This window comes from Meriones unguiculatus, chromosome 2 (assembly GCF_030254825.1).
Source record: "Meriones unguiculatus strain TT.TT164.6M chromosome 2, Bangor_MerUng_6.1, whole genome shotgun sequence".
NCBI lineage: Eukaryota > Metazoa > Chordata > Mammalia > Rodentia > Muridae > Meriones > Meriones unguiculatus.
Window position 1 is genome coordinate 45,129,218 of NC_083350.1, and position 12,701 is coordinate 45,141,918.

Below are 12,701 nucleotides of genomic sequence, written 5' to 3' on the forward strand. Positions count from 1 at the left end.
AAGTCTGGTGTGTTATCATGGGATTTTTGTATTGTCTTTGTGTAGCTAGTGTGGTCCCATCCTCAACCAAGGTCTTGGAGGCCATGTTTCCATAAAACAGACTTCCTCCCCAACTAGAACAACAGAATGTGATTCCCCCCACTCCTCCCCAGATCATATTTACCAATGTCATGACTGGGGTGAGGGCAGGAACATTTGTGGTACCTAGCATGTGGAAGAAAGCGACATTGCTAAGCACCCTACAGTGCACAGAACAGGCCCTGTGCACTGCCTCCCCTCCTAAAGCATGGATGCTGATTTTGAGTACCCTGCTGTCAAGCAAAACTCAAAGAATGAGATAATGAGGTGAACCTTCATGAAGTCTCTGATATAGTACATATACAGACAAACTGGTACATGAAGTTTGAAAATACAGTATACTTGCAGCCAAACAGAACTCACCTGTGGTTTGGTGTGGGCAGTGTGATACTCCCAAGGGAGGGAGAAAAGTGCTCTCTGAATGGGGAAATCATTCCTTGAAGAACAGTGGAGTGTTTTCTCCTTCATGGCTTACTGAAGGATTTACTGTTATAGCTTTTCAAAATAACAGGAAAAAAATGGGTTAAAAGTATTTTGTAGAAAAGACATTAAATCTAATTCCTAAGATGTCTTTTCTACACCTCTTAAGGGTGCATGGAGGAGCCAGAAAAATAAATATTTTCTACCTGGATTCATGGGCTGGGCTTAAAATCCTCTCTAATGTGCTCCTCTGTCCACAAGGAAATATAGGCTGGATCCTTGGGAATGCTCAAAGGCCAAAGTAGCTGTCCCAGCGAGAGAAATCCTTGAAAAATGTCATTATTATTGCAGCATGGTAATTTCTTTTTATTTTACTCATTATTTAATTAAGACCCAGAAATATTCAGGAAGGAGGAAGACAATGCTATTCTTCTTAAGGAACTGAGCACACGTTCTGACCTTGGAATGCCTTCTTGAAAAGCTTTGAGGTGATGTACATGTTGAATAATCAGACTGTTGTTGTCCAGGGAGGATGAAGTCCACTATTTTCAAATGAGAAATAATTAATGCATAGTGCAGACACAGCAGTTGGAATCTGCTTTATTTATTTAGGATATGTTCTATTATACATTAACTTAGAATAAATTGGGGCAGGGGAATGGATGAACTTGAGTACTTTAGCCAAACTAATGTTCCTCTTATTACCTACTATTAGTAGAATATTCTTCTTAATTTGTCTCCACACTTTGAAGTCCATTTCAAAGCTTATCTCAAATGCTGACAATTCTAGGAACTGATGGAATCTGTCCTAATTTCCTAATTAGGCACAGGGATTTCTTAATCTGTGTTTTATCTATTACCCTAGTATAGCACTTGTACATTTTGTGATATGCTTGTATTTTCAGTACTTCATTTACTTTCCCTCCATCTCTTTTCCCCTCCCTTCCTTTTCCTGATTGCTTCAATGCTTCTTGCTCATTTCTTTGCTCTTTTCGTTATGTGTTCATTTAACCCCATAGTCCCTCACACCATCCAATGCATATTGAAGCCCTGGAATAATAAATCCGTACATGTGTGGGTTGGGTTAAATTTCTCTTCTATAAGAATAATTCTTTCTTTCCAATGGATGCAAATGTAAATTTTACCAGCCCACAGGTTACATACAAATAGATACAGATCTTCAGTCTAATTCCCAGTGTTCTGCCCTAGACTAAAGGGAGATAATTTCAGATAAACTCACCCAGAAAGTGTCGCTGTGTCCCCACAGGCCTGAGTAGGTGTGAGCAAGATGTCTACACTGGAATTTCAGCTCTTCTACTGGCACACAGTTATCTAACCTCTCTGTAAGTTTCCTCATGCACAACTAGATAAGATTGTTTACTTTAGCTTGAGGTTTTAAAAAAAAATAAACAAGATGTTCGAGGCTGCATGTGCTTAGCAGAGTCACTGGGACCACATAAGAACTAGGAGGGATTCAGAACTGAGGGTTATTCTTATCACAACCATCATCATCTATTAAAACTAAATGTTTTTTCCATGCCTCAGAGCTTCTAACCATTGTATTTTCTGCTTGCACTTGTTTCTTTCCATTCTTCAGGAAATGCTGTTTAACTACTCCCTACAGGTTGTGTGATACAGCTGGCTATATAAGTTTGTAGGAAACCTTCTTGGCTTCACTGGGCTTTTCCTCCTGTAACCTTTTCAACGAGAGCCAAAAAATCTTCATTCAAAACCAACTACATTTTTTTTCTTCCTTTGTTGTGTGGCACAACTGCTCTTAACACACAAGTCTCCAAGTCTTCAGTGGGCCACCTTTCTTTTGCTTTTTTCACTTGCCAAGGGAACTATCAGGATAATCGGTATAGACTATGTATCAAACTGATGAATTACATTACTAGTGATGACCCTAGTGGATCTAAGAGTTGTAGTGTGAGGACCTGAGCATATCATCTGTGACCTCATGGAACTTGCACTAAAGTGATAACATAGGGCTGGGAATGTGTTTGCCTAGCATGTGTGATGCCCTGATACCCTGCACAGCAAATGATGATGAGGAGGAGGAGGAGGAGAAGGAGGAGGAAGAGGAGAAAGAGGAAGAGGTTGCTAATAAGGCAATGAAGAAAAACAAGTTGTTTTAGAAACAATTTAGTACTTAAATTCAGAGAGAAGGATTGCTTTAAAAGGAAACTGGGTAAGGCAAATAATAACAGCTTCTCTTTCAGTGTTAGTTCAAATGTCCCTTATTTGGAGAGACCATCCCTGACCAATCTGGGAAAAGCAGTCACTCTTTCACACCCTCAGTTTTGCTTCTTCGTTCTACTTTACATCACCCGAAACCATCTTTGGATTTCATTCTTTGAGAAGGCTACCTCAATTCATTGAGTCTCCAGTGACTAGGAGTTTGGTCAAGCACCTAATAGTTGTTGGAAAACTCATTTGAATGTGTAACTCTTTCGGTTTTTGTTTTGTTTTGTTTTGAGGCAGGGTCTCATGTAGGTTGCCCTGGGATTGCTACATAGCTGAAGTTGACCTTGAACTTTTGATCTTCCTTCCTCCGCCATCCAGAACTCAGACTACAAGCAAGCACCATCATACTCTGTGTATGTAGTGATGCGAACCAAACTTACAGCTTTTTGTGTGTCAGGCAAGCACTCTAAATGCACACATGAGCTAAATCATTCTTCCAGATCACACTTCACTATGCGGTGGATTTCACAACCAGCTAGATAATAGAAGTAAGATAGAAATTGTCAAGTTCTGCTTCTTCAGTATAACTCAACTCTATCCAGCATATACTTACCTAGCTCTGGAGTGTTCCTGGCAATGAACTCTGAACTTGGGTTTCAGCAGAAAGAAATCCAATTTCTACCTTTCTCCAAATTAGTCTGACTGACAGAATTATCAATGGGATTGAATAACAGTTAACACCATGTCAGGCAGAATCCTAAACCCTTTACTGAATTATTTTATTCTTATTTGTTACAGCATTTATGTTTAAATGGATATTATACCCAAAGAAGAGGACTGTGACTAACCTGGCTCCTTTTCTATAGATTCCTGAAGAAAATAGAAGCTCAGTAACCACACTCAATAATGAGCAAGTGTTTTAGAAGTGCTGAGAAATATCTGACAGAGTGTAGCAAGGGGATACAGACCTGTCTGGTCAATAAGAAATCTGTCCCTGAAGGTGTAACATTTTATTTAAGGTTTGATGGACGAATGCTAACTCGCTTTAACTTGAAAGTGAAAGCATGAGCAGGCTCATCTGGGTTGGTCCTAAATAAACTACCTTTCCCCCACGGGATTTTGTTTTCTTTTTAGCAAAATGAAAAATGATAATGATGAATCTTTTTCTGAAGGGGGTTGTAAAAGCATGCTAGAGGAGGATTCTTGTATAAACATCCCATCAGGCTCCAGCTTCACTGAGAACAGGAATGGCTCCCCTGAGATCAAGCAGTCAGGTGGCCAGGAGTCCATGGGCCCTGAAGCATGGGATCCGTCTGGGACTTGGTAGGGCAGAGTGAATGTTCCTGATCTCCCCGGAGGTCCATCCACAAGCTTGGAGCAGTCAGTTCTTTAACATAAGTCAAGAAACTCGATTTGCTTTTTGCTTTCCTGTTTGATGTCTGAGTCTCCATGGCTTAAAACATCTGGAGGAATTTCTGTCAGGACTCTACTCTGTGGGACTCCAGAACCTTCTCAAGTGGAATCTAAGATGGATCACTTTAACTTTCCTTCCTCCCAAGCCTGTAATTTTCCTGTTGGCTATTTATTTCTACTCTGGTTTCCACCTCCACCACCAACCTTGAAAGAAAAATTCTCAACTTCATATGGAGAAACAAAAAACCCACAATCGCTAAAACAATCCTCTACAATAAAAGATCTTCTGGAGGTACCTCCATCCCTTATCTCAAGCTGTACTACAGAGCAACAGTAATAAAAACTGCGTGGTAATGGCATATAAACAGAATGGTAGATCAATGGAATCGAATAAAAGACCCAGAAATAAACCCACATACTTATGGATATCTGATTTTTTACAAAGATGCCAAAACCATACAATGGAAAAAAGATATCATCTTCAACAAACGGTGCTGGTCTAACTGGATATCTACATGTAGAAAAATGCAAATAGATCCATACTTATCATCCTGCACAAAACTAAAATCCAGGTGGATCAAAGAACTCAACATAAAACCAGACACACTAAACCTGTTAGAAGAAAAAGTGGGGAAGAGCCTGGAACTCATTGGCACAGGAGACAACTTCCTGAACAGAATACCAACAGCACAGGCTCTAAGATCAACAATCAATAAATGGGACCTCATGAAACTGAAAAGCTTCTGTAAAGCAAAGGACACTGTCACCAGAACAAAACGACTGCCTACAGATTGGGAAAGGATCTTTGCCATCTCTTCTTAAGACTTATAACCTTTCTCTCTGTGCTAACATCAGGGACATGAGAAGGAATTCCACTTAAGATTTATACCTCAGCTCTTCATTTGTTATGCCTTCCAGTGACAGTGGCCATTTGTAAACAGCACCTAAGGCAGGAGTGCAGATGTCTAACGTTAGGAATCAGGGCTTTATGATGCCAATGAATCTCCTCATACCCTCTTCCTGCAATCTCATGGCGTCCATGAGACAGTGTTAGTCTGCTCTCATCCGGACTATGTAATCCTTAATAGCAGGGATGGTATCTTGTACTCAGTACCCTCATTACGTCTTCTAAGGCTTGAGGAGCCATCTCAGTGGCTTTAAGCTATTAGATAAAAGTAGCAAGGAGCATAATTTAGGACAAAAGACATTGGGACTTTCAACTCTGTTGGTGCATAAAAGCAAAGCATGAAATTAAACTCCTCGCTGAATGGGCTCTTGAAGCTTCAGAGAATTTTGTTATCCTCAGAGGGTCTGAAGGCCAGAACCTAAGCTTCACAAGATGACTCCAGTGCCATCAAGTCCCTTTTCGAATAAATCATCGTGTCTTCCCAGCATGTTCTCTCTTCTGTGGAATGGGGTTGTTGAGAGGATCAAAGCGGAAGAGAGGCAGGAAAGCATGGAGAAGCAGTCCAAAGGATGCACAGCACAACACCTGCATTAGAGTCAACCCCTGAAGGAAGGGTCCTGTTCTTTCTCCCCTTTTTAGTCTCCACATGGGCAGGTGGGAGTAATGGGTCTGGCACAAAATCAGCCATTTTTAATTTGTGTTAGAATTTATTCTCAACTGAGGTCAAAGGGCATGGAAGTGGCTTTCCTGGGACTTGAACCCAGGCCTATGGGGTCTCTCCCTTCTGATGGATGAGGCAGTGTTTTGTTTTGTTTTGTTTTTTATTTTGTTTTTAGTTAGTTTTCTGAAGATAGATAGGAATAAAACAATTCTCTTTCTCTCTTGAAATACTTGCTGCTGTTGATTCAGAAGGTACCTCCTACATGCAAGCCTACTGTGTGTCTGTCACTATAGTGCAGAGTAGAAGTTTTTGTATCCATGACTCCCATAATGGTTGATCTATGTCAATTTTCTCATAGGCTCAAATTCATTTCATTCATGTAACAAAAGGACCTCTGAAAAGGAGGAATAAAATATCTTTCAAAGGTTTTTACCTATATATCCTGATTTATCCATTCATCTGCTTATTGACTCAAATGTGATGATTATCTGCTTTGTGCCAGGTGCTGATTCCAATGAGTTAGACATTGATGTCTCCCCAGAGATGTCTCTGGTATGGTCATATAGGTATGGCAAGAAACCACAGCACTCTTCTCTCACTGAGGGCGGCTGTTACTACTAAGATACAAAGGATCAAATTTGTGAAGCACTTACTGCAGGGAGCAGGGAATCCCTGTTGGCGTGGAGTCCCAAGTGTCTGGGTGTGGTTTCATAAGCACCACCATGTCAAGTATCCCAAAGCCTCAGACTCATGGAGAAAATGGCAAAGCCGGAGCCTTCCCTTGTGGTTGGTGTGTGGAGGCTGACAGAATACAGAGCATGTTCACCATAGCTTTCTCCACCTGCCCCCGAGACATTTACCTCCTGAAGATTGCTCCTACCAAATACTAGCTAAAGCCTGTCTCTTTGATCCAGCTGTATACCATCTACCCTGCCTTCTTATTTGTCTGCACCTAATAACCCAGCCTCTCTGGTACACTCAATATAATAATAACATGCTGAACTTAAAAGGCATTGAGATTTCCTTAGCCAAGAACTGAGACCACCCAGTTCTAGCTTTCTGTCTGTCTGTCGCTTTTCTTGTCTTCATTCCCCTGTTGCCCTATTCAGGTACAAGTCCCTGGAGGCCATGTGTAACCTTGCCAAGATACAATGTGCTAATTCCTTTCCATGCACTATTCTACTCATCCTCACAGTAGTGAATGAGATTCTGTTATTATCCTCTACTATTATTATCCTCTATTATTATTCTGTTATTGTCAGCATGCCATAAGGCTTCAAGTTGCCCAAGGTCCCACTGTGATTCCCTGTCAAAGGTAGGGTCTAACGTCAAAGGCTGTCAAGCTCCAAGGCCACCTGTGTTAACCACACCCACCAGCCAGAGGCTCTTGGAGGTGAACGTGGCCATAGATGACTGAGCTGGCGCAGCAGCCATGTGGGAGTCTATCAAAAGCCTGCAACGTGCTATGTGTTTTATACTTAACTATCTCACTTTTTCCAAGAATACCCATGCCAAACCTTGTTTTCTTCCCATCTGACAGCTGGAGAAGCAGAAGCCTCATGTTAAGTGGCCAGACTCTGCCTCCCCTGCCGATCAGAAGCTGAATGCGAAGTGTCTCCCAGGGAGAACCTGCCCCCACCCACTCCATGCTACTGTGCTCTGATTTTGACAGCCTCCGCAGGGCTAACTACACCACTTAAGCCAGTATTTCTCAACTTTCTTAATTCTGCGACCCTTTAATACAGTCCTCATGTGGTGGTGACCCCCAACCATAAAATTATTTCATCGCTACTTGATAACTGTGATTTTGCTACTGTAATAGATCATAATGCAAATATGTCTGATATGCAGGACATCTGATATGTGACCCCTGTGGAAAAGTTGTTTGATCCTCAGAGGGACTGTGACCCAGAGGTTGAGAACCTAAGCCACGGATTTTCAAACTGCACTAGGAATGGCCTATCATACTGAGCCGTGGGTTGGAAGAGGTTTTTGTGGTGATGTTAGTACTAAATGGTCTGGCTCTCTCTGCCAACACTTTGTGTTTAGGTCGTGGTAGACCAGAAGTTGGGGGCGGGGCCAGCCCGGGTGTCTGTTTGCATTCTCATGTTCCGTCTTGCTTTACAATTCCTCTGTGATAGTCGCTCCTAGGCATAGAAGCAAGCTTCTTCAGTGCTCAGTTAAATACTCTCTGTACGGCAGAGAGCCCATAATGCCTTAAAAATGGTTCTGAGGTTTCCAAGGCATGTTCTTATTTTAAATCTTATTTTTTAAAAGCCCCACTCAGGGGGAATATCTGCTTTCTCTCACTATTTAAATCATTCCCTAGTGTCTCTGAATGCAGCACAAAGGGCGTTTGCGCTTTCTCTCCGTCATATACAATAGTGCCTTTGACTGAACTTATAAATCCCAGGCTGCAGCCGGGTGCTTGCTTGCCTTCCAGTGGCACGGCTTCCAAAGTCATGCATTTCATGCACCCAAACTAAGCAAACTCCAAATCAGCATCCAGGGATCAGTTATGTATTTTCATATTCTCCCTCTCGATTTTGGAAAAGTTGTATAATTCCTGGGTTAACTTGCTTTCTGTGTTTTTCTGTTGTTATACGGGCTGTGAGCCGTTGAAGGGTCAGTTCCCTCTAGCTGGCCTCTTCCCTTGTATTGTGGCTTTATATTCATACAGGGGACAGCTCAGGACCAAATTCATGCCTCAATGCTGTGGCTGGGGCCAGGGGTGGGAGCGGGGGTCGGGCACAGGGGGATGCTGTCCTAGAGCACAGACTCTTTCTCTCTTAGCCCTGACTGCTCAACCCAGCTTTTGGCTTCACCTAAATGATAAATGGCCCTATTGTTTGAGCTTTAGAATTTAAAAAAAAAATAAATAAAAAAGAACTAAATCTAGATTAAGCTCAGGACAGAGACCCATTTCATTGCACTGTACTTTAATATTCCTGAGATCCGTGGCATTGCGGGTGGCTCCCTTGAGCAGCCAACCCCTCCAGGGCAGAACACTATGCTGGCTTTGTTTAATCTGATCTTTCAGCTAAATAGGAGATGGTCACTTATCCTCAGCACTCCCGTGTCCGGCTGCACTGCTAATAGTGAGAGGCAGACACACGGGAAAGGTGGAGGCTTCAGGCAGAACATTTCAGCGTGTGTTTACAGGCAGGACTCACTTACTCAGCAATCCTGCTCGGAGGAGCTTCAGCCAATGAAGAGGCTCTATCCCAGCTTGCTTGGGGGCTTCTGAGTTTGAGCTGCCTGCAGAAATGTAAGGCTTTGCTTCCTGGCGCTGATGGCAAAATGGGACCCATCTCCAGTTATTCCTTGGGCTCCCCAGCTCCGCAGATCTGGGAGAGAACCTACATAAACATATTGGTGATGTAGCCAGCTTTCAAGGCCGAGAGAATCCTCATGGATTCGGGAGACTGGTTTTTCATTTAGAATTTTCTTTTTCCTTTGGAAGATGAAATGCTTCTCTCGTTACCTGCCTTATATCTTCAGACCTCCAAACACCATCCTCTCTTCCAGCTGCCACACGGAAGGTACAGACCAGAGGGGGAGAATGTCTGGGTGGGTGGGACAAAGTGGGCTGATGTCTGACTTCCCACAGGTTCTGCTGACGCTGCCTTCTGCAGCGTCCTAGATGACTGTCGTTCCTGGGAAAGCTTGCATCTGACATATAGATCTGCTCCGAAAATCAGCCTGCCTCCTCCGAGGAAGGGGAAGTATTTTCTGAAGAGCAGGATAATGTTGCAAAGGTGATCTCAAAGCTGGCAGCGCTTCTGAAAACCATTCAGAAACATTTTGTCAATCCCCGTGTTCCATTTAACATGCAAACAAGTCGTTGGAACTAGTGCTGAGGAAAAACAGTGGGTGCTGCCACATACGTTTATCCTCGCTCTGTTTTTGTCACTGCTTAATAACTTGGTGCATGCCCAAGATGGCAATTAGCAAAATAAAATTAGTGTAGTCTGTGACTGGGGAGTACTGGCTGTCAGGCTGGAGTACTTCAGTCTGTACTTGGGTTGCTGACTTCCGGTACTTGTGAAATGTGTTTTGTGGGGTTCTCAAGTTAGATTCTCTGAAGGGAGCAGGGGCTGGGCCTTGTACAGACGCTCCTCATCCCTGCTCCTGTCCGAGACTGCTCGGCTTCTAGCCTGACATACGTACACCTGGGTGTGTACATACTGTGTGCACGTGTGCGCCTTGTAAACATCTGGCAGTGCCTCTTCCACTACTAAGCTCTCTAGATCTCAGCATTTCTTCAGCAAGGAGCCGGTGGTCCATCTGCCCTGTGTGATCTGCTTGTTTCTTTAGCTCTGACGTTCTCGGGAAAGCGCAATTTCATGTAAAGCAAGTAAGGTGGATAATTTTCAGCTGTAGGGGTTATCCTAAAAGTGAGACTGTATTACAAATAGTCCCAGCTTAGTCCAGATGTCATCTTCGGGATGGAGGGGGTGACTGGCCTATTCTATCCTTGCAGTAGGAGTTGGGGGAGGGGGGCACTGTGTATAGTAAAAGAGAGAAGTAAGCTTTTTTTTATGAAGTGGATTTTCGATTACTTCGGTGGGAAAAGGAAGTAAGATGTTTGAGATGATTTTGAAGTTGAGACCAAGGATGGCATTTACATGCTTTCTCTTTACATTTGCATGCGCCCTTTAAATGTATTGATAGCTAAAAACAAATGACCCATTGGGCATTTTTTCCTTCCTTGTGGTGGGAGGAAACTAGTACATCTCTGTATGTGTTCCTATATATATTGAGGAAGGAGATGGGGAAAGGTGGCATGGATCAGAATCTCCAGAACTTTCCACGGACAGAAGGCCTAAAGCCGAAGGGTCCTAAATGGCTCTATATTCCGATTGGCTCCTCTCTTCTCTCCTCCCAGCCTGGACTCCGAAAACCTAAACACTTGATCTCAGTCGGTATTTTATGCATTAATCAAACTGAATACTCTGGCCATGTAGACAACACTGCTACCAGAACACAAATGTTTTTTAACCGATTTAATTAATTCTATCAAACTGGAAATACCAACTTTGTCTCAAAACAAACAACTGCTGCTTCATCCCCGTCAACAGGGATGGGAATAAGGTGTCGTGTATTTGAATTCGTTGTTAATCGAATATAGACAATTAGGAAAGAGAGTAGCATCCATCAGAATAACATCACAGACGAGGCCTTGGAACATAGTGGGAACGATGTGAGTCAGATACCAAGCCAGCTGGCCCCGATGTACCTAATTGCTCTCTTGTAATGCGCAGGGAAGACACCCTCATCCCATGGAGGTTGAAGATGAGCTGTGACAGGTAATAGTCTTCCTCAAGCTCAGCAAATGACAGGTACTGGCTGTCTTTGACTACTGGTGTCTGACATTTCCTGGGAAGTTCGCATTTTCTTTACACTGCCATCTCCAGTCACAAGCAGCTCCCTCGAACGCACAGTTGTGTCACCACAAACTAGTTACTTTATTTAAAGTTTACCCGAGGAGAAAAGCAGGTCATAGTGAGCCTGAGTTTGTTTCGTTTTTCTCTAGATGGGGGTTTCTTTTTAGCAGCACTGTTACTCTACATTTGACCCTATTTATTTACAGCTGTGAATGGCACATATCATTTAACTGGATTAGTGAAGAATGAATAATTTCCTAATATTCCTGGGAAAGGCAAGTAAATATTAAATGGCCCCCAAATTTCCCTAAGACTAATTGTAAAACAACTTTAAGATCTAAAGTAGTGCTGGCTTCTTAGGGGAATGAACTCTTTTACTCTGAAGACTTGTAGTTGTCTTCCTGACATTGCTTTGATGCTACTGTTCCCAGTATCAGGAAGATGATGGCTTCAGACCCTACCTCTGCTGCATGCCAGGAAGGTACTATTAGGTGTTTGCCTCTCCAAACCTTGATTTCCATAGGGTGGCTTCAAAGGAATACATTCAGAATACCACAGACAGGCTATTGATAGTAGGAACAGTGATGACGAACAGGCCTTCATGTACATTGAATTTGTTATATTCAATGCATTGTTCAGACACAATGTAACACTTCATATAGGAAGGAAATCTAGAATATGAGCTTCATAAATTAGTTCTTTTCTTCTTCCCCTGTGATTTAATCCATAAGATGAAGGCTTTTTTTTTTTTTCTCTGTATAGTAGTCAGAATGATTTGTTTAAAATACGGACTCCTGGGGCTGACGAGGTGGCTCAGCAGTTAAGAGCACTGGCTGCTCTTGTAGCCTATGTTCAATTCTCAGTCCCCACATGGCAGCTGAAGATATGTAGCTGCAGTTCCAGGATATATGAACCTCTCTTCCAGCTTCCACAAGTGTCAGGCATGCAAGTGATACACAGACATACATGCTGGCAAAACACTCATATACATATAAATAAACAAACAAACAAACAAACAAATCTTTTTAAAGGTGTGGGGGGGTGGTTCATACAGAGATGGATCTGGAGATAAGAAACATTGTTCGGTGTGCATAAAGGCCTGAGCTAAATCCTTAGTGCCCATACAAAAAGCTGGACATGGCCACGTATAGCTGTAATCCCAGCATCGGAGGGACGAACAGTTCACTGATTAGCTGGCCTGTCCCAAATGGCAAGCTCCTGGTTCATCATCTCAAGGCAGTAAGGTAGAGAGTAATAGAAGAAAGTGTCCCTAATACTGCTCTGGCCTCCGAATACATGTGTACCCATTCATTCCCATGCATCACACTAAATTAATGAACGGATTGATTAATTGATGACCTCCTTTCTATCCTGTGCTCTCAAACATGTCTGTGTTTAAGATCCTGTTTGTTTTGCTGCCCATCCAACCTCTCTCCCCGTTTGGCCTTAAGCATCTCCATCGTGTCTGGCTGCTGGCCATACAGGCCATCACTGGCCTCTCAGTATTCTCCCTCCAGCCACAGGCTTTTAGGAATCCCCTCTGCCATAATGCTCTCCTACTCCAGCCTTCAACTCCCAGTTCCAGCCCGGAAGACATCCCTGACCCTTGGCTCATCATAGCTATGTAAGACTGTGTTTCTTCACTTCC

General features: G+C 42.9%; 1 protein-coding gene across 2 annotated transcripts in view; it reads left to right on the plus strand.

Moving 5' to 3' along the window:
• The first annotated feature begins 8,780 nt into the window (after positions 1-8,780).
• The window catches only part of Ppp2r2b (protein phosphatase 2 regulatory subunit Bbeta), a 393,334-nt gene continuing 389,413 nt past the window's right edge, over positions 8,781-12,701 (plus strand). The window contains exon 1 of one of the 2 annotated variants that reach the window (XM_060377325.1): positions 8,781-9,208. In XM_060377325.1, the coding sequence (XP_060233308.1) occupies positions 9,135-9,208 (74 nt within the window). In that variant the 5' untranslated portion in view covers positions 8,781-9,134. The remainder of the gene's footprint in view (positions 9,209-12,701) is intronic. The other variant, XM_060377326.1, reaches the window with a different exon arrangement.